The sequence below is a fragment of the Lepisosteus oculatus genome, chromosome 4 (genome assembly GCF_040954835.1).
Source record: "Lepisosteus oculatus isolate fLepOcu1 chromosome 4, fLepOcu1.hap2, whole genome shotgun sequence".
Classification (NCBI taxonomy): Eukaryota; Metazoa; Chordata; class Actinopteri; order Semionotiformes; family Lepisosteidae; genus Lepisosteus; species Lepisosteus oculatus.
This window is the reverse complement of record NC_090699.1, coordinates 3,554,972-3,574,482: the sequence shown is the minus strand read 5'-3', so window position 1 is coordinate 3,574,482 and position 19,511 is coordinate 3,554,972. Positions and strand designations below refer to the sequence as shown.

Here is a 19,511-nt window from a genome sequence, read left to right as displayed (position 1 = left end):
TTTGCTTAGTGTGAGGGAAGTTTGATGTGATCTCTGACCCAGGGGAAAGTGGACGCGCTGTGTCCGTTACTCTTTTTTCGGGTCTTTGAAGTGTGATAATCGGCCAGTGAAGCTCTGTTTTCCTTCATATGGAAGCCCAAAAGTTTATGGCAGCGGCGAGTTTTTTTCTTCAGGGACAGAAACTTGGGCTCCGTGTCAGTCTTGTCTTCCGTCCTGCCGTTTGGACATTTCATGTGGACGATTCTCTGTCCACAGAGGGACTGTGTCGTGAGAGGTAGTTTTAACACACTCCCTTGTGCGCTGGTTAGTGTGGTAATTGTGAGACGCTCCCTAGAGCAGGCGGGTTAGAAGATGGCGACAGACCTGCTGTTCTAGTAAGAAGTGAAGTTAAACTCATTCCTGGTGTTGTGTTCAGCTGGGTTAAATATATATAAACTAACCTGAAACACGAGAGACTGCACCGGGAGATTACTGCACTGCTTCGCCAGTTTGTGTATTCAACATCATTCTCTGAGGGATTATTTCTGAAACTTTGGGATGTATATTTGTTTCCTTTCATTATTTTGTCCCTCTTTCTACCTTGGAACAAAACGTGCTACAATTCGCTACTTTTTTTTTTAATCACAGCCGTGTTTAGTCCAAACTCTCAGAAGAACCTGAAAAACTTCAAGTTCAGGACTCTCAGTACCGCCCTCTCCGACCGCATCTGAAATATTTCACTTTGTTCACTTCATGACGCAGTGCTGTACTGCGGGAAAACACTGTTGACAAAATGAGTATCAAGCTTCGATCTGTTACATATTTTCTTAGAAATACATTTTATTATGCAAATAAATTAAACTTCTTGACTAAAATGTCTGTATGACTAAAATGGCTGCTTTACTCAACTAAAAGTAAGACTTATCATAATTAAAATGTATGGAATATTGAAACAGGAAGGAGACTCGGAGACGCTTCAGAGAACATGTCAGGGCTGTGAAGATGAAAGATTTCTCCAAGCCCCTAGTTTCTCATTTCACCTCAGACGGCCATGATCACACCGATCTCTCTGTCTGCATTCTCAAAGAAGATTTTCTCAACTCCCACAGCAGTAAGACAACAGAAACAAAAATGATCCTGAAATTTGATTCACCCCTTCTCCTTCTCTCAACGACAGACTGGTTTTCGTGTAATTTAATATTTGTTGGAACAAAACGTGCTGTAATCGTCTCTATTCTCACACGTCTCTCTCCCCCTCTTCACTTTGCAGCACCTCCTGAGTGGTCTCTCTGCCTCTCCCCTCTCCCTTCTCCAGCCTCCCGGCTGTTCTTCTCCTGCTACATTATCTCTGCAGTTTCCTTTCTCCGCTTTTCAGCAGGAATAAACCCTTCCTGGTTCCATTGCAGCCTACGCATGCTGACACAGCTCCCTACCAGCTACAGGGAGCTCAGTTACAGGGAAGAAGCCTTTACTGGGTCCTTTGCAATGTTTAAACTTGCTTTCTCCACGTTACAATTGTACAGTCATTAATTATGTCACGTCAGTCAAGGAAAAATTAGTCTTGACTTCTGCCTTTTGAAAAAGTACAGCCAGCCTTCTGCACCTGAACACCTCCATTGCGTCGAGCCTGTCTACCGAAACACTGTCTAATTTCTACATTTGCATTGTGATCTTAATGATCTGGAAGTTCATTTACAAATGTAAAAACTCCATCGAAGTCCCTTCCGCATTTCTGAAACTGGGGTAAGTCAGTTGAGAGACGGAACAAACTACAAACAGACCTGGACCACAAGACCAATAAAATCACTGCAGACAGGAGTGTGAATGCTTGGAGCTTTATTGAATCACAGTACAAGGGATCTCTTACAGCAGGCAGAGCAGAGTCAAGAGTCTCACCAGAGAGGACGGGAGACACAATGAGAGAGGGGATCACAGAGAATCCCTCGGTAATAAGCACACACAACAGGACAGGAGACACAGTGAGAGAGGAGATCACAGAGAATCCCTCAGTAATAAACACAGCAGGACAGGAGACACAGTGAGAGGGAGAGTAGATCACAGAGACTCCCCCAATATTAGAGGCAAAAAGGAGAGAGAAGGCACAACATGGAACAGGAAGTGACATCACACAGAAGGGTCTACAACTACCAGGACAGCACAGTTAACTACACAAACGCAGGCACCCGATTGGCTGAAGGCGCTGTCCGTCTCGCCACGTCTCCCCTTGAGAGTCCCGCCCCCACCACGATGATGTCACGACAGGGGGCGTGTCTTCACCAGGGGTGGAGTGTTCTCAGTAGGCGTGGTTGGCGACGAACAGGGATTCTCCGGCGGCTGCGCCTTTGTCTCCGGTGGGAACATACTTCCCGACCGCAGCCTGGCTGTTAGTCTGAGAGAGAGGGAGAGACAGATATCAGCACCGGCTCAGTACAGAGTGTCCGAGCAGCAGACTGCCCATCCACCCGGCTTCACTGCTGGTCCCCAGGGAAACCCTCACTGATCGACTGTCCAGGGCACTTATTTCCTTAAAAAGCAGGAAGCGGTCCTGATCTGTTTCTCTGTGGCAGGTTTCAGTGGGGCAGTCAGTGTGTCAGTACCTGTGAGGGCTTGGTGCTCTCCTCCATGTCATTGTGTCAGTGTGACAGTGGGTCAGTCACTGCGTCACTGGGTCAGTCAGTGTGTCAGAACGTCAGTCAGTCTGTCAGTGAGTCAGTGGGTCAGCGTGTCAGTGGGTCAGTCAGTGAGACAGTGAGACAGTGGGTCAGTCAGTGAGACAGTGAGACAGTGGGTCAGTCAGTGAGACAGTGGGTCAGTGCGTCAGTGGGTCAGTCAGTGAGACAGTGGGTCAGCGTGTCAGTGGGTCAGTCAGTGAGACAGTGGGTCAGTGGGTCAGTGGGTCAGTCAGTGGGTCAGTGGGTCAGCGTGTCAGTGGGTCAGTCAGTGAGACAGTGGGTCAGTCAGTGAGACAGTGGGTCAGTGGGTCAGTCAGTGAGACAGTGGGTCAGTCAGTGAGACAGTGGGTCAGTGTGACAGTGGGTCAGTCAGTGAGACAGTGGGTCAGTGTGTCAGTACCGTTGCTCTCTTGATGTACTCCTCCTGGGAGGCCTTGGCGTTCTCCTTCTTGCCTGCCCAGGCCTTCAGCGCGGAGGCCTGCAGCGCGCGGCCGTACGAGAAGGTCAGGGCCCAGGGCTTGTGCAGGGGGCACTTGTTGATGGCGTTGAGGTTGATGGAGGCCTCCTCCTCACTCTGCCCACCGGACAGGAACGTCACCCCTGGGATAGAGAGGGAGAGAGAGAGGGGCGTCACACAACCGCCGGACCCCACACCCTCGAAATGTAACCCCCCTCACACTCCCGCGACCCCTGACCTGGCACAGCAGGGGGCACGGTGCGGCGCAGGGCGGTGACCGTTGCCATGGCAATCTCCTGGGGCGTGTATTTCTGGGTGCAGGCATGACCGGGGGTCACCATGTTGGGCTTCAGGAGTGTGCCCTCCAGGTAGACGTGGTGATCAGAGAGGGCCTTGTACACCGCGGCGAGCACCTGGAGGCACAGAAGCCACGTTTGTCACAACAGCAAGCAGACAAACTCACCGAGGAATGGGCGCAGCAGGGGAACTGCAGCTCAGTGGAATTATTACAATGAGAAACAGCGCCCCCATGGTGCTCAGGCACAGCAGGGGAACTGCAGCTCAAAGGAATTATTTCCGTGAGAAACAGCGCCCCCATGGTGCTCAGGCACAGCAGGGGAACTGCAGCTCACTGTAAGACCACTTCTAGGGGTAGCACAATAATGCACCAACGCCCTGACTCTCACCCCCTCCCGCGCCCCGATTCTCTCACCTTCTCAGTGACGTACTGGCAGCGCTTGAGGTCGTGGTCTCCGTCGGGCAGGATCTCGGGCTCCACGATGGGCACGATGCCATGCTGCAGCACAGACACGACGGCACTGCGTTAACACGGGCTGGGGCAGCGCTCACAGACTGACATGCACACACACGCACTGCTTCCAAATCAAAACCCTGAACTAGTCCAGTACGGCCAACTGGCTACAGGGCCCACCGGTCCCACTGGGATTTGACTGTTGAAGTTCCTACTTTTTTAGTTTGAGGAACCTTTTCTTTTTAAACCTGTTAAGCGGAAGGCTTCAGAAACGCATTGCTGAATCTCTCAGTTTCCACCCCAGCTAGGGGTGCTTTTCCACATACTTAGTGCTGCATTAGACAGTACAGGATGTGTCCCACAAAACTACGTCAGAATGAAAGTGTTAGGAAAATGAATTTGTTGGGGTAAACTCTCTCAGATGTGTCAATTCAAGTGGGAAAAGAAATATAATTGATGTCGGAACTGAATGCGTCTCTTAACCCCCGACCCCAGCTCGTACCATCTGGCAGATGCTGGCGTAGCGGGCGAGGACGTTGGCGTTCTCGATGATGGCGAGATGGGAGGGGGTGGTGGGTGTGATCTTCAGCACGCAGCGCCACTTGGCGAAGTCGGCGCCGTCCTTCTTGTACTGGGCACAACGCTCGTACAGCCCGTCCAGACCTGGGAGAGAGAGAGAGGGGTTAATACAGACACACTGACTGGACACTCCAGTACATTAACACTGCACTGAGAGAGAGGGGTTAATACAGACACACTGACTGGACACTCCAGTACATTAACACTGCACTGAAGAGAGAGAGGGGTTAATACAGACACACTGACTGGACACTCCAGTCTCACCTTGTGTAGTGGTCTCTCCATTAGTTCCAGCCAGGGGAACAACACCTTTGTCAACCTGTTTGGAAACATAGAACAAAAAATTAACAATAATTAAGGTGAATCCCACAATTACACCACACTGACCTGAAGTGCTCAGATGAGGCCATGAATTTGTGTCAAGAGTAGTGTCCCCTCTCTCCTTCATTGCAGTCCATGTTGTGTTGGGGTATGTCCCCCCCCAGAGGGTGAGACAGTGTTGTCTGTGTGTGTCTCCTGTCTCCCACCTTGAGGCCCACCACGATACCCTCCTCCTTGATGACCTGGGAGAAGGGTTCTCTCTGTGTGTCTCCTGTTTCTCTCTATGTGTCTCCTGTCTCTCACCTTGATGACCTGGGGGAAGGGTTCTCTCTGTGTGTCTCCTGTCTCTCACCTTGATGACCTGGGGGAAGGGTTCTCTCTGTGTGTCTCCCGTCTCTCACCTTGATGACCCGGGGGGAAGGGTTCTCTCTGTGTGTCTCCCGTCTCTCACCTTGATGACCGGGGGGAAGGGTTCTCTCTGTGTGTCTCCCGTCTCTCACCTTGATGACCTGGGGGAAGGGTTCTCTCTGTGTGTCTCCCGTCTCTCACCTTGATGACCGGGGGGAAGGGTTCTCTCTGTGTGTCTCCTGTCTCTCACCTTGATGACCGGGGGGAAGGGTTCTCTCTGTGCGTCTCCTGTCTCTCACCTTGATGCCCACCACGATGCCTTTGTCCTTGATGACCTGGGGGAAAAGCTTGCCCGAGTCGTCCTTCTGGTACAGCGTCTCGTGGAAGAAGATGACGCCGCCGATGCAGGGCTTCACGCGGTCGTTGGCGGAGAACAGGATCTGGCGGTAGAAGCGGCGGTGCTCCTCGGTGTTCTCCACCCCGATGCTTTGCAGCCTCTTCGCCATGCTGCCTGCAGGAGAGGGGAGACACAGCGAGGGGGTGAGAGAGGGGAGACACGGCGGTGCTCCTCGGTTACAGGGAACACGACGCTCTACCGCTCGTTAAGCAATTACCAAGCCAACTAATGAACAAGCTGCCCCTACCTGTGGACTCATCAGCAGCCAGGATGCCCTTGCCAGGGGCAACAATGCGCTGGGCGATATCGGAGAGCTCCTTCTTCTGCTCCGGAGTCAGGAAAGGGTACTGGTGAGGCATGGTGACTAGGGGGGAGACAGAAGGGGAAATCTGGTGAGAAAACAGCGCCCCCTCAGTCTGTACAGGCCAGGCAAGGGAATAGCAGCTCATTAATAATACTGCTGCTGATCAGGGAGAAACAGCACCCCCTCGGTCTGTACAGGATCAGTGGGGGGGAATTACAGCTTATTAATAATGATACTGCTGCTGATCAGGGAGAAACAGCGCCCCCTCAGTCTGCACAGGATCAGCAGGAGAATTACAGCTCTCATTAATAATAATACTGCTGCTGATCAGGGAGAAACAGCACCCCCTAAGTCTGTACAGGATCAGTGGGGGGGAATTACAGCTCATTAATAATGATACTGCTGCCAAACAAGGAGAAACAGCACCCCCTCGGTCTGGACAACAGAGCCAAGGAACTGCAGTTCAACACAATGCAATCGCTACTCCTACTACGATAGGATCTTCTGTGGCACCAAGCCCTGTAGCGTCAACACTGACTTCACTGAAACACAGGGCAAGGCCTTCAGACAAGATGCCAAGTCATTTCCTATACCTTTCACAATCACAGCAACAACTGCAACACATTTCCTCCTTAAAAACAATGAAACTATCGAGTGTGTGAAAACAGACAGGAGCCCCAGAGTCTCTCATCCCCAAGCCCGTCTACACTCTAGGGGTGACAGGGCTTCTCCTGCTGCGCCCCCAAGCTCTGGGACTCTCTCTGCCCAAGGACATCAGAGAGCCTCCTTCAGATCCAGACTCAAACCTCCTTCTCTAGAAGAGTCTTTACTGACCTGGTCTCGTTCCTCACCCCTCTGCTCTTCTCACTACCACCCTCCACGGTCTCCTCTGTGCGCTCTCATTGTGTTTTATCTGGTGTATTCTTATTTATTGCCATTCTGTAAAGCACTTTGAGAAGCCACTTTTAAAGGTGCTATATAAAATAAAGTCTCTTAGAAAAGCCAGTGCAGGTGTGTACAGAGACAGGAGCCCCAGAGTCTCTTATAAAAGCCGGTGCAGGTGTGTACAGAGACAGGAGCCCCAGAGTCTCTTATAAAAGCAGGAGCAGGTGTGTACAGAGACAGGAGCCCCAGAGTCTCTTATAAAAGCAGGAGCAGGTGTGTACAGAGACAGGAGCCCCAGAGTCTCTTATAAAAGCAGATGCCAGCGAGGGAGACTGCAGTAGTTCACAGTCTAGCGGCTGCGAGATACTGCGGGAGACCGCAGCTATTTAGACCTTTTCAGTGGTGTGACTGCAGTGCTTTGTAAAACCACCAGGTGGAGCAATGAAGCTTATCGTGGCTCGTGGAGCAGTTGGGCTGTTGCCAGAAAACACCAGTTTCCATTCCTGGTCAGTGCTGAGGGACCATCCTTTTCCAATTATAGAATTAAGTTGTATGCTGTTTAGACTTATAAATTTTAAACTGTTTTACTGGAGTTTGTGAATATGATGTGCCTCTTTCAGGTTTACATCCACATTTCAAAGGTAAATTGGAGAAAAATTCAAAGGAGAAAATTCAAAGGTAAATTTTGGTAGCAGAAAATAATAACACTACTGTAATGTAATACATACCTAATGTACACACAGATGGTAATGATGGCTAAATATGAAAACGTTTTCGAGGTGCAGTTATAAACAGGGTGAGGGGACCTCCTTGCGTGACGTCACTCGCTGGTCACAGGGCTCAGGGGAAGAAGGGTGTCTGTAGTTTATGCTTCTTTTTCCAGAGGCTAATTGCGTGTCGGCAGTTGATTGTTAAAATAATTTTTCTTTCACCTCTCGCAGTATGTTGAAATTGAATGTCATCTCCTCTATCCCTGTGCAATAAGAGTGACCCATCATGTTCATTCATGCAGAGCAGGCTCAACTCAAGACAAGCAAAGTAAACTAAGAAAAACTTGGCCCTACTGCTCTCTGTTTATTCAAAGCTTTGTACTACTGAATACAGTTCATCTCGTCTGTCCCAGTACAGAAACGACAGCACGAGGAAGATCACACGTTCTTTCACAGTAAACAAAAAGGTAAACTTGGCAACACCTCAGGACTGTGGACTATTAAATATGAGGATTGCTTGAATATTTTATTCCCCATGGCAACTCTTCACTGCTTTGATAGGCTAGAACAATTCACGTTTCCACTCTGTGAGGCATCAGGGGTGATTCCCTTCAGCGGAGCTTCTCCCATTAAGGGCCCATTTGGGGGCGCACCTGACACCCCTGTGAAACACAAATGTAGAAATGGGGCACCCCGAGCCCTTGCAGGCTTGAGCGAGGACACACACATGAAGGGCTCAAGACCGTTGTGCACATGGAGACGTGGTCTCAGGAAACCTGCAGGACTCCAGGACTGGAGCTGGGTCCTATGTGTCTCGTGCTGACTGCCCACATGCTGTGCTGTTAACAGGGTGAAACGGGACCTTATCAAGAGATACAGTTGGCAGCTGTGGAATCTCATCTGCTCTCTGCTCCTGTGGAGTGAGCTTGACAGGTTAGAAAGAAATGGCCAGCAGCCATGTCACCCTGCAGTTCACAGCTGGCAGCCCACTAAAGCTCAGCAGTGTGAGCCTGGTCAGTACCTGGATGGGAGACCTCCTGGGAAAAAGTAAAGATGTCCTGACTCTCTGTGGTCGTTAAAAATCCCAGGGCTTTTCTTGAAAAGAGTTGGGGTGTTACCCTGGTGCCCTGGCCACATTTCCTAATTTTGGCCTTTACCAATCATAGCCTCCTAATAATCCCCACTGAGAACTGATGTGTGGGGAGCGTTCTGGTGCACTATGGCTGCTGTTGCATTATCCAGGTGGGGCTGCAGACTGGTGGTGGTGGTGGAGGAGAGTCCCCATTACCTGTAAAGAGCTTTGAGTGGAGTGTCCAGAAAAGCAATATTTACAGTAAATGTAAGCAATTATTATTATTACATCAGTGCCTAAGGGACTGATTTTTTTTCTCACCAAACTACTTGCAACAGACTTATTGTCTTTGGAATAATCTTTAGCGCCCTCTGGTGGCCACACTGTTGTTTCTTCACTGAGCTCCATTATCCAGGATGCTGTGAAAAATATCCTGAATAAAAAAAAAGAACTGAAATCAATGACCCTACAAGGCAGAGTGTCAGTGGAACAGGAGGAACAGAAGACAGGGGTCCCCCAGGACCTGTGCTGGGAGCCCCTGTTCCAGATCCTCTCACTGTGTCTGGAGCTGCTCTGCTCTTTGCTGGGGACTCAGAGACGGGGGGACCCCTCGATCACATGTGAGGGGAAGGAGTTCCAGTCAGCTCAGCCCCATGAGGAAACAAACAGGAGACGCCCCCACAGCCCCCACAAGACCAGGGGGTTCTAGATCACATGGCTCCCTGTGTGTGCTTTGTCTTTTACAGCTGTGACACAGAAGGGGAACATTTCAAGAGATGATCTTCCCAGGCAGCTTGGAGGTGGGGTGGGGTTTGAGGTTTGGGGTCCCCCGTGTGCCCCACTGCTGTGTCCCCTGAGCAAGAAGCAAGAACAGAGGCTGGTGGGGAGAGAACAGATGTCTGATGCAACAAGGTCGATTTTTATTAAGTGCTGTTTAGTTACTATTGTTTTATAGAGGACAGTGAAACAGAGAGCAGCCCAGAGCAGCACAGGAGGAGCCTTCATCATCGGGACAGAGACAGGATCCCCATGAGAGAGAACAGACCAGAGCCAGTCCACTGGGACACAGCAGGCTGGGACAGGCCCTCTTTGGATCACTTTCTTCCAAAGGATTAAAAATGCTTAGAGATATATATTCACACTTGCGACCCACTTCACGCCCTTCAACATGATGATATTAAACCTCAAAAGGAAGAAAACATTCAGTTCCGCGCAGTCTGCCCTCCCGAATAGTTCGGCTCTGAAAATGGAAAGGGATCCATATCGCTGGTCTCGCAGAACTTCAGTCCAGTCATGTATCTCACTAGCTAATAGGATGAAATAAAAAAAGACTGAATATGATGATGGTTAGCGCTTGGAGGGGATGTGGACTGGGAAAATTGCTGGGAATATTAAATTAATAATACATATGAACTTGGGAGCATTATGTAGACGTATTATAGAAGAGAGGTGGTGGGTTGTGAGAAGGTTTGTTTTTGTCTCCAGTTTGTAATGCTGGGAAATTGGGGAAAAAAATCTATGAAAGAGAAAATTAATAAACTAAAAACAAAACGTTCTCAGACAGCGGACACAGTCCCAGCAGGATTCAAGGCTGATAAAGACAAGAAGACTTTCAGAATAATTTCACTACTGGTGAGAAACCTTTATTGATTGATTGGTGGTTGGTTGATTGACTGACTTGATCATGGTGTGAGCATAGTTTTGTCACGCATTAGGATTTTTTTCCCAGTGCTAGGAAAATAAGCAAAACTTAAAAATCTGTCAGTATGAAATGAAAATCTGAAAAACAAATCCTTCTGGGGTAACTTGTCTGAATCGTGCTGGTATTAAAGTCACAGTAAATTTATAGCCTGTGTACGTGTTCACACTAGAGACAATATCATGAAAGGTATGAAAAGAAAACAGAATATCAGCCCTGAAGTCCAGCCTGCAGAGAGAGAGAGAGAGAAACGTCCTTGGTCCAGGCTCCAGTGAGTGGACAGGACTCAGGGTGTGGAGGTCCTGGTGGTCAGCAGCATGGAGAGACACGTCCATATTCCAGGCTCTAGAAGTGTCCAGTGAGTGGACAGGACTCGGGGTGTGGAGGTCCTGGTGGTCAGCAGCATGGAGAGACATGTCCATATTCCAGGCTCTAGAGGTGTCCAGTGAGTGGACAGAGCTCAGGATGTGGAGATCCAGGCGGTCAGCAGCAGGGACAGTACAGCCAGCAGCAGGACAGTGTGTCCCAGAGAGAGGGCGCTGCTGGGGGTGGGGGTGGTGGTGACCACGGTGTTGAAGTTGATGACGGGCAGGGTGGGGCCTATGTTGCTCTGCAGGAAACTCTGGTATCTGGACACCTTGGGGAACTCGGGCTACACGTCCCTTTCTTTGGACGGTGTTGTCCACTGCAACAATGCTGGCCTGAATCCAGAGAGAGTCCTTTTTACACACCAGAGGATCCCCTGAGTCTCCCTGGAGAGAGAGAAAAAGAGAGAGAAGTTAATACAGACACCCTGACTGGACATTCCAGTACATTAACACTGCACTGAGAGAGAGGGGTTAATACAGACACACTGACTGGACACTCCAGTACATTAACACTGCACTGAGAGAGAGAGGGGTTAATACAGACACACTGACTGGACACTCCAGTATATTAACACTGCACTGAGAGAGAGAGGGGTTAATACAGACACACTGACTGGACACTCCAGTACATTAACACTGCACTGAGAGAGAGGGGTTAATACAGACACACTGACTGGACACTCCAGTACATTAACACTGCACTGAGAGAGAGAGGGGCTAATACAGACACACTGACTGGACACTCCAGTACATTAACACTGACCCAGTTCCATCCTTCATGATGATCAGAGATCTGTATCCCAGAATGAAGACACTAGAGCACCTCAATGACCGTTACTGTGTTTTGCTTTGTTGCCTGAATATTGTGTTTTAAAGAAGAAGCAGGAGATTTCAGTGTCTGGAGGTCTGGGTACCTGCTGTAGGTCCAGCGATCCGGTACAGAGGTTGTCAGCTGAAGAGACGTTCGCACACGCGGTGATCGCTGTGGACACTTGCTGGAGAGTGTTCTCACCTGACAGTATGGGGACACATGGGAGATCTTAGCTTTCAAGAGAAAGTGGGAAAATCTGACCTCTCCCACTTCCTGACTCATCTACCTGGCACTGAGTGTGGAGAAATCTTGGTCTTGTCACCCCGCCTCCAGGATAGAGGTGTAAGAAAGGAACGTGTTTTGATATTTGATATTACCAGTACTCAGAAAAGAGCAATTTTATCTGCTGAGGTTCTGCACATTATTCAAGGGTGAGCCGTGTAGTTCAGAATGAGACATAGTGATGGAAATGAAGGATTAAGGAAGCTGTAGTGTCATCTAGTCCTTCAATGTAAATTGCAATAAGTAAACAGAAACGTGTAATAGTGTAAATGAGTGGAGTGCATGGATAAACAGTAAAACACCCCTGTCCACATTAGGGTACAGGGGAACCCCAGGCCAAAGAACATTTATATCCAGGCAGTTGTGCAAGCTGGACCAGTCTGTGGGAAAAACATTTATCAAGGTTAACAGCGCCATCAATACTGGGGAACTGGGAACCCCAACCCCAGGTATCATTTTGTATGAAGAACCTTGATTAAAAGCACTGTCCACACTGGGGGTCTGTATTCCACTCTGTGACCTCAGAACTTGACCTCGTACCCCAGACTCACCTGTCCCAGCTGCATTGCCCCAGCCAGTGACCCAACACTGGGCTCCAGTAGGGAATGAGACTCTCTCCCCAGCCAGGCAGATGGGCTGGATGTAGTCAGTGAAGGAGACCTTGGTGTCCAGTTTCAGGAGGGCAATGTTGGTGCCACCAAGCTGGCTAGTTTGGACATTCTGGACCCCCAGGGATCTCTCGAAGGGGTTTGAGTCATTCTGCTTCAGTCTTCCCAGGATCACTGTCCACTCCTGGACAATCACTGGACCGGAGGGAGTACAGATACACTGGACTGCAAAATAGTGAAGAGAAACTCATAGATACACAAGAGTGACGTTGACCTCATTGTCACTCAGTCTGAAGTCCTTTAACATTGTCTGGATTCCTGTTAGACTGTTTAAAAGAACCATATAGCTGTTAATCTCTGCCAATTAAATCCATCTATCTGGGTCTGAATTATATCCATTAATGTGGACTGGAAGTGTGTGAATTAAAAGTAAACTCGTGACTCTTACTTTGGTAAGTCATCATTGTTGCTCTCTGAAGGGGTTGTTCTGTTGTGTAACATTATTCCTGTCTTTTTGGCTCTGGTCATGGTCCTGACCTGGACTCAAGGTGTGTCCAATCATGTATGTATCAGTATCTGAAAATGACTCTGATCCTGAGACTCTCTATTAATATTCATGTTATTCTGACCCCAAGTGTCTAGGGGTAAAGGGGTGTAACAGTTAGGATAACTTTGGAAGCAGGTGGGTTCTGGTGAGGGACTAGGAAGCGTGTCAACAAGGGTCGGTACAGAAGTGATGATTTTAAGGTGAATAAGTGAGTGGTATGTGATAGGACACAATAACACACAGGGAGAGGGAACTAGAGTTGTGCCAAAGAAAAGAAACAAAATGGAGCTGGCTAAGAAAGTGAGGGAAAGCTGACCTGACTACAGAAGAAAACCCGACACACCCGGTCTTCGGCGTCTTCACCACCCTAGCTAACCTCCACTGACTACCCAAAACCACACAAACACCACTCACCCGTACTAAACTAGTGTGACTAATACAAGAATCAACTATGTGTGTGCAAAATGTACCCAACAACCTGAACTAACTCTACACAGAAGTTGACAGAAATACATGTGACGTACGAATACAAACGAGAGTAGACAAGTAACAGGGTACAAAAACACAGAGGTTGATGCAATAAGTGTGGGCAAGGTAATGGCGAAATGAGGATAAACACAAACAAACGAAAGTACAAAGAGACTAACAGAAACCAGCAAAACATCAAAGCCGAAGCTATACAAAACAACGCCGACACCAAGTGGGACCAAAGTCAAACGAAAGGCCTCTTCCTTCTGAGAGCCTCCATGTTTTATACTGAATAAGATGAGTTGTGATTGGTCAAGAAGCTAATTGAAGATGATGTCATCAGGAAACAGCGGTGTAATGATGGACCAATGGGGGAGGGAGAACAATCAAACAAGAAAACCACACATAGACCACACACTGGGAAGTAACACTCTTTGTGATTGAATATATACCTATTGTACTCTGCTAACCCTCACTATTCACAGTGTTATGTTTTAATAAATGTATCTCATGTACTAGAATCCATGTGTGTGTTACTGTTTTCTAATAGTCATCAAAGAATCATCTTGTGATTAACTGCTACAATTAATACAATTAATTCACTGCACCAATTAATAACTGTCCCAGTAAATGCACAAAACCCCTATATTTACTGTAGGGGATGTTTCAGTGTGAGGATGGTGCAGATTGAAATGTAAGTCGATGGCACAGAGTAGTCAGTGTGAGAGGAGCACTGCAGGTTCTGTACACGAGCTGAGAGAAAGAAACGGCTCCCCTTGCTCTTCAATGTGTAGTGCAGTGTGCTTGCTTGTTAAGCTACAGTGCTGTGCATGCTGATCTGTGAACTTTTGCGATCTATCAGGTTGGTTGTGTATTTGATATGTGGTGCTCTGTGGTAGAACTGTGGTTTTGTACTTAAAAGCTTTCCTGAGTAACAGCGATGGCTGCTAAAATGTCTGAATTAGAGTCTGTTGTAAGTACTCTCTCTAGCAGCGACAATCCTGACTACTTGGACAGTACTGAGAAGCTGAACTTTGATGAAATTGAGAAAATTCAGGCAGAACGTTTAGCTGAGGCAACGAACCAGCTTACTAAGGAAGGTTCTGTGAACACAGTTCAGGTCCTGTCTAGGTTCACTCTAATCCCCAGTAGACAACTTGAATAGTCTTTGTGCAAGTTATCGAAGTTTCAAACGCTTCAGGGTGAACTGGAGAGGTATCAAACTGAGCTGGAGTTGAATTATTAGACCTAATCAAGGAAAAGAGAAAAGACAATGAACAATGTGAAAACCAACGCAGACGTTTCAGTGAAACTAGAGGACTTATCTGTTGAGAAAACTGTCACTGAGAAGGCTAGGAGAGGACTGGAGGCGAGCCTGCCTGAAAAGGAAAGGGAACTGGAGAGTTTATATGAACGCACCCATAAAACGTGCAAGGACTCGTTTCGCGTCAGTGAGGATGAAGATGTTCAGACAGGAACTGGATGCTGCCCTCCGGGAAGCCAAACAGTTGGGACAGAGCAGGCGTTCCTCACCGCGGAGCAGTCCGGAGCGCTCGGTTAGCCGGGAGCGAAGGGCTCCGCCTGAGAGAGAGTTCTCCTGGCCAGGGTCATCATGGGGTAGATCGCCGAGCCCTGAACACTAGGGAGATTCAATTAGGGCACAGACCTCCTGACCACAATCTCCACCATCCCTGTGTCAGCAGAGAAGCTAGGAAAATGAACCTCCATTCGCTGAGACAGCTGGTGAGGGATATAGAGAGATTGGACCTGACAGTGTCAGAGAGTAATGTTGAGAGTTACATCGATGAGCTCAGGTACTCACTGCAGTTTGTGCCAGGTGCCACAGAACAAGAGAAGGTGCTGCTGGGGAGAGAAACGACCAGCAGAGCCGTACATGAGTGGATGGGTAGGCAGGGAAAGAGGTCTGTAATGACTTTGAGGAGCTGTGCCGAGCCCTGATCCAAGAGTACAGTGTGTTTATCAACCAGACATCTGCCATAGCTGGCGCCCATCATGTTAACCACGAGAGAGCTGAGTCCCCTCGCAAATATTACAAGAGACTTAGACGCACTTATTTTGCGGGGCAAAATTATGAGGGTTGTGAAGAGAATGCAGATTTCAAGGGCTTATTCTTTGCCAATCTCTACCCATCAGTCAGAGAAATGATCATGATGCCTGCTGATGATCAGACCATGAAAATGACTGATGAGGAGATCAGCCCAGAAAGCCTGGGAGAATGAGGTCCACAGTCCCTCAGAGAGAAACGCTGCTGAAGCAGCTGTTCGCCGTGAGAGCCGGCGGGGTTGACATTTCCTTCCAGCTCGAGGGGGCAGAGACCCCTGAGCCAACAAGCCCCATCAGAAAGCACAGGACCGCACCAACCGTCCTAAACACCGGGAGGGCACCGGGGGAGGGAAAGGGCTAGAGCAAGCTAGCAGAAAGGCTAAGCAAGAGGAGTTGATAGCCAGGCTTGGACAGGCTTTACTTGAGAAGTCAGGACAGGGACGACCTTTCTCCAAGGCTGCCGGTAGTGTAAATGGACTGAGACTCACCACCTCTGGAGAGGGGGACACACACCCCCTCCGCTGGAGGAGGCATAGCCCTGCCCCCTGCCCCTCTCTCATTCAGTCTGATAGGGTGGAAGGGTATCCTGCCTGGATGATGTTAGCCACTCCCACTCAGGGGCTGACTCCACCCCTGAAGTCAGAGTGAAGGCAGGCTCTAGATGGCTTCCGGGGAAGCTGCCATTGGAGACGTCTTACACAGGGAGGCACTGATTGACACTGGGACTGAAATGTGTTTGATTTCATCGGGATTATTCTGCAAACTCAAACAGATAGCAAAAGGAAAGGGCTCATTGGCCAGGACCTGCTCCACTGGCTGGATTGCCAGCAAGGGAAATGGTGGGCTCAGGTCAAGACCCCTAAGCCTGTTGTACAGAAGGAAAGGGGGGTCAATGGCTATACTGCGCTCACCCAGCACCCACAGAACACAGCAGCTGATGTGGAGGTTCCCTCTGATCCCTACGGGCAAGAAATAAATGTCTCTTCTTGCTCCGCAGATATACAGGGAAGTCCTGCCCCAGCCAGCGCCCTCACAGCCTCCCTGCCGCAGGAGTGGTGCTCCGAGCAGCCGCCCGACCCCCCAGGTGAAGCACAGCCCCTCTTCATCCCTGAAGAGGAGCAGATCTCCTCGGTGATGAAAAGGAGTTTCCTCTGTGCACCCTGGTACCAAAGGGGGGCTCAGGACCACCACCCCGCAGTGGTGGGAGGGGTCCAGATGGCAGGAGCGCAGGTGGGTGATGCAGTCCTCACCCTTAGCTCTGAGAAGTCCGCTATTAGTGAGGATCTGTTTGAGCAGCTGTCACAGGGCCACCGCCAGGTGACCCCAGTCCAACCATCGCAGGTCCATAGCTCAAAGTGCTTTACAAACAAAATTAACTAAACTTAAATTACAATTTAATTAACAAATAAAATGACAAAACATGGTGTCTGATTTGAGAACATGAGCTGTGGTCAGATGGCCAGGGAGGAGAGGAAAAGAGAAACTCCAGCCGGCGAGGATGCTGGAGAAAATAAACCTCTAGGGGTTCCAAGGCCAAAAGACCGCCCAGCCCCTCCTGGCCATTCTACAGTATTGAACTGTGTGGTAGTTATTCCTTAATCTCTACATATAGAAAAGAAAAGGACAGAAAAGTCCTAGAAGATTCGTGTCACGAGAGCCGGGTGTTGTAAAGACCCCATGTCTGATGGTATCATCCGGAAGAGTCTGGAGACAGACATCAGGGGAAACACGTGAGAGTCAATGAGGTGCCCTGACATTTTGGTAAAGTTTTGACGTTCCTTCATGATTAAACTTGTATTGTCCTTGTAGTAGTAATGGGCACTGTAATGTAGCGCGCTGCACTCAAAGCGCGATCAGAGCATTACTTTCGGAGTGTTTCTCATATAGCCGAACACATTAAAATAGTCCACTATTATAGCTTATTGTGAACACGTCTCTTTCAGGTTTGAGAAAATCTGTACTTTGTCTTAATCCAAATGTCAGCACCCAGTAATCAGCCAACAATTAAAACTTTGAATTTAAACCTTTAAACTGTACTGTATATTGCACTGTACAGTATTGCGCAGTCCAAAGATTTACTCTGGGAGGCTGATGCTGGTAAAATGGGCTCTGGCGTGAGTGTGTGTATCTGGAGGAATTGTGATGTGTGATGGTTTTCTGATTAAGTATTTCTTCACTGATTTCTTTAGGTTAAGCAAAGGAGGGAGGAAGGGTTATTTTTACAATTGCCAGTAACCAGAGAACAGCTTATCGACATGCTGAAACCAACCATAACTGAAGACAGATGGGTTACACCTTTAATAAAACACACTCTGTTTATTAACACACACTCCGACTCACACCTGTGTCCTACAGTGGGTAATGGCACCCTCCTTAAACAATGTGCTTATCACACAAATCCTGCTGAACTAGAAGTGTTGCAGAGGATGATATACTGTACATGAAACTGCTAAACTCCAGCAGGCATCATGTGTGCTGTTCAGCCATAAACAAGTTAACTTTAGACAAGGACCCGTGTGCTGTTCTATTTCTTAACAGGGTTATTAGACACAAGAAGGGCACTGTTGGACAATGTTGTGTGGCTCAGGGAGAATTTTTCTGTAAACGTAAGAGTTACAGAGGAGACACATTGTGTATTGCCTCTTTTTACACTTGGAAGAACATTCCAATTTTATTGCGATACAGAATATATTATCAATAACATTAATAATAAATAATGAATGACGAGCTGGAAAGTGAAGAGTTACAGAGCAGACACGCTGAGACTCGTCTTTTCACCTTGGAATCTAACCTTAGAGCGATCCTTTTGGTTCTTATTTCTTACATGAAACGTCCTGTACTACTTACAAAGTAGCTGATTTTGACAAACAGCAAATTTATTGCTTGAAGAATTTAAAATCTGTCTTATAGCTTTAATTGAACAGAAACCTGCCATCCTCTTACAGCAATTCTGTTGAGCAGAGTTTGTGTTGAGCAGAGTTGTGAAAGAGTTTTTATCACCGTCGTCAGGGCATGGGGGTGAGCAGAGAGATGGAAGTGAAAGAAAGTGCGCTGGCTGGCAAAACACATTTTATTACACTGGGGGTGTGAAGATTGAGTGAGCATGGGGTGCACAGTGAGACTAACACACTGAGATCACCGAGATGGTCATGACCCAGAGGAGAGCGAAAGCCGAGTCTCCCAGAGAAACAGGCTGCTCTCTGTGGTCTGTTTCCCCACTGCTCTCTGGCCACAGGGGGCAGCGCTGAGCTACTGACCCTCCAGGACAAACACTGATCTGACAGGAGGGTCAGACTGAGCAACAGAACCACTTCCCTCCAGGACAAACCCTGATCTGACAGGAGGGTCAGACTGAGCAACAGAACCACTTCCCTCCAGGACAAACCCTGATCTGACAGGAGGGTCAGACTGAGCAACAGAACCACTTCCCTCTGATGCGGGAGAAGAGATGTGTAACGGGAGTGTGACGATGGTGATCCGGTGCTCGGGGGCCCTGGCAAACAAATCCAAACAGTCCAAAAAGGGAAACGCAGTCCAGGGTCCAGGTGCCAGGAGAACCATCAGAGACAGACGAAATTAAAATCCGGAATGGGATCTGGAACAGGAACAAGGAGTTTAAAACAAGATAACGAGGCCAGGTGCTCTGAGCCCCGGACTCAGAGGGTCAGGACGCTGTGATGAAGCCGGTGCTGTTGGGTCTTTCCTGGACCCGCTGGAAGGCAGGCTTCCGGGCGTTCATCTCCCAGTGCTGAGCCTGGAATAGCGGGACCACGAGGCTTAAAAAATGAGACTAAACAGGGGGCAGGTGCACATAATCAACTGAAACATGAAAAGAGGAGGGATGACGATCGTGACAAGATGGTGCAGCACAGACAGAAGAGTCTGTCATCACATCACAGTTTTCAACTGACAGAAGTACCAGTGCTATTAAAGAGAAGAATATTTGCAGAGTCCATAATATTTAGGCAGACCCATATCTTTAACATATATATTGCTTTTTCAAAGACCATCACATGTTGCACAGAAATCAGTGCACATTTTGGTTACTGGAATAAAAATAATTTAGCTGACCTGTAGACTGAGGTCACTTGTAGCCTCATCTGTCTTGTTTGTGATGAACTGGCCAGGTTCACTAAAGCTGCACCTCTAAGTGGGGTTTTAAATCTGCAGTATTGCTGTAACTCACAAT

General features: G+C 48.5%; 1 protein-coding gene across 1 annotated transcript; it reads right to left on the bottom strand.

The window, feature by feature from the left end:
- Positions 1-2,044: 2,044 nt before the first annotated feature.
- LOC138238063 (fructose-bisphosphate aldolase A-like) lies at positions 2,045-5,868 on the bottom strand. Its single transcript, XM_069187916.1, has 8 exons — positions 5,752-5,868; positions 5,407-5,618; positions 4,703-4,757; positions 4,362-4,522; positions 3,821-3,904; positions 3,347-3,521; positions 3,052-3,251; positions 2,045-2,368 (listed from the first exon to the last, which is right to left on the bottom strand). Exons 1-8 carry the CDS (start codon positions 5,861-5,863, stop codon positions 2,273-2,275), a joined length of 1,095 nt encoding a protein of 364 aa, XP_069044017.1. The 5' UTR covers positions 5,864-5,868; the 3' UTR covers positions 2,045-2,272.
- Positions 5,869-19,511: the final 13,643 nt, after the last annotated feature.

Bases quoted from the DNA above. Each gene is read 5' to 3' on its own strand.
- LOC138238063 (XM_069187916.1), bottom strand. From the start codon at position 5,863: ATGCCTCACCAGTACCCTTTCCTGACTCCGGAGCAGAAGAAGGAGCTC. The intron at 3,905-4,361 runs GTACGAGCTGGG...TCTGTGCTGCAG, and splicing joins ACGCCAGCATCTGCCAGATG to CATGGCATCGTGCCCATCGT. The intron at 3,252-3,346 runs GTCAGGGGTCGC...TCTCTATCCCAG, and splicing joins CGTGCCCCCTGCTGTGCCAG to GGGTGACGTTCCTGTCCGGT.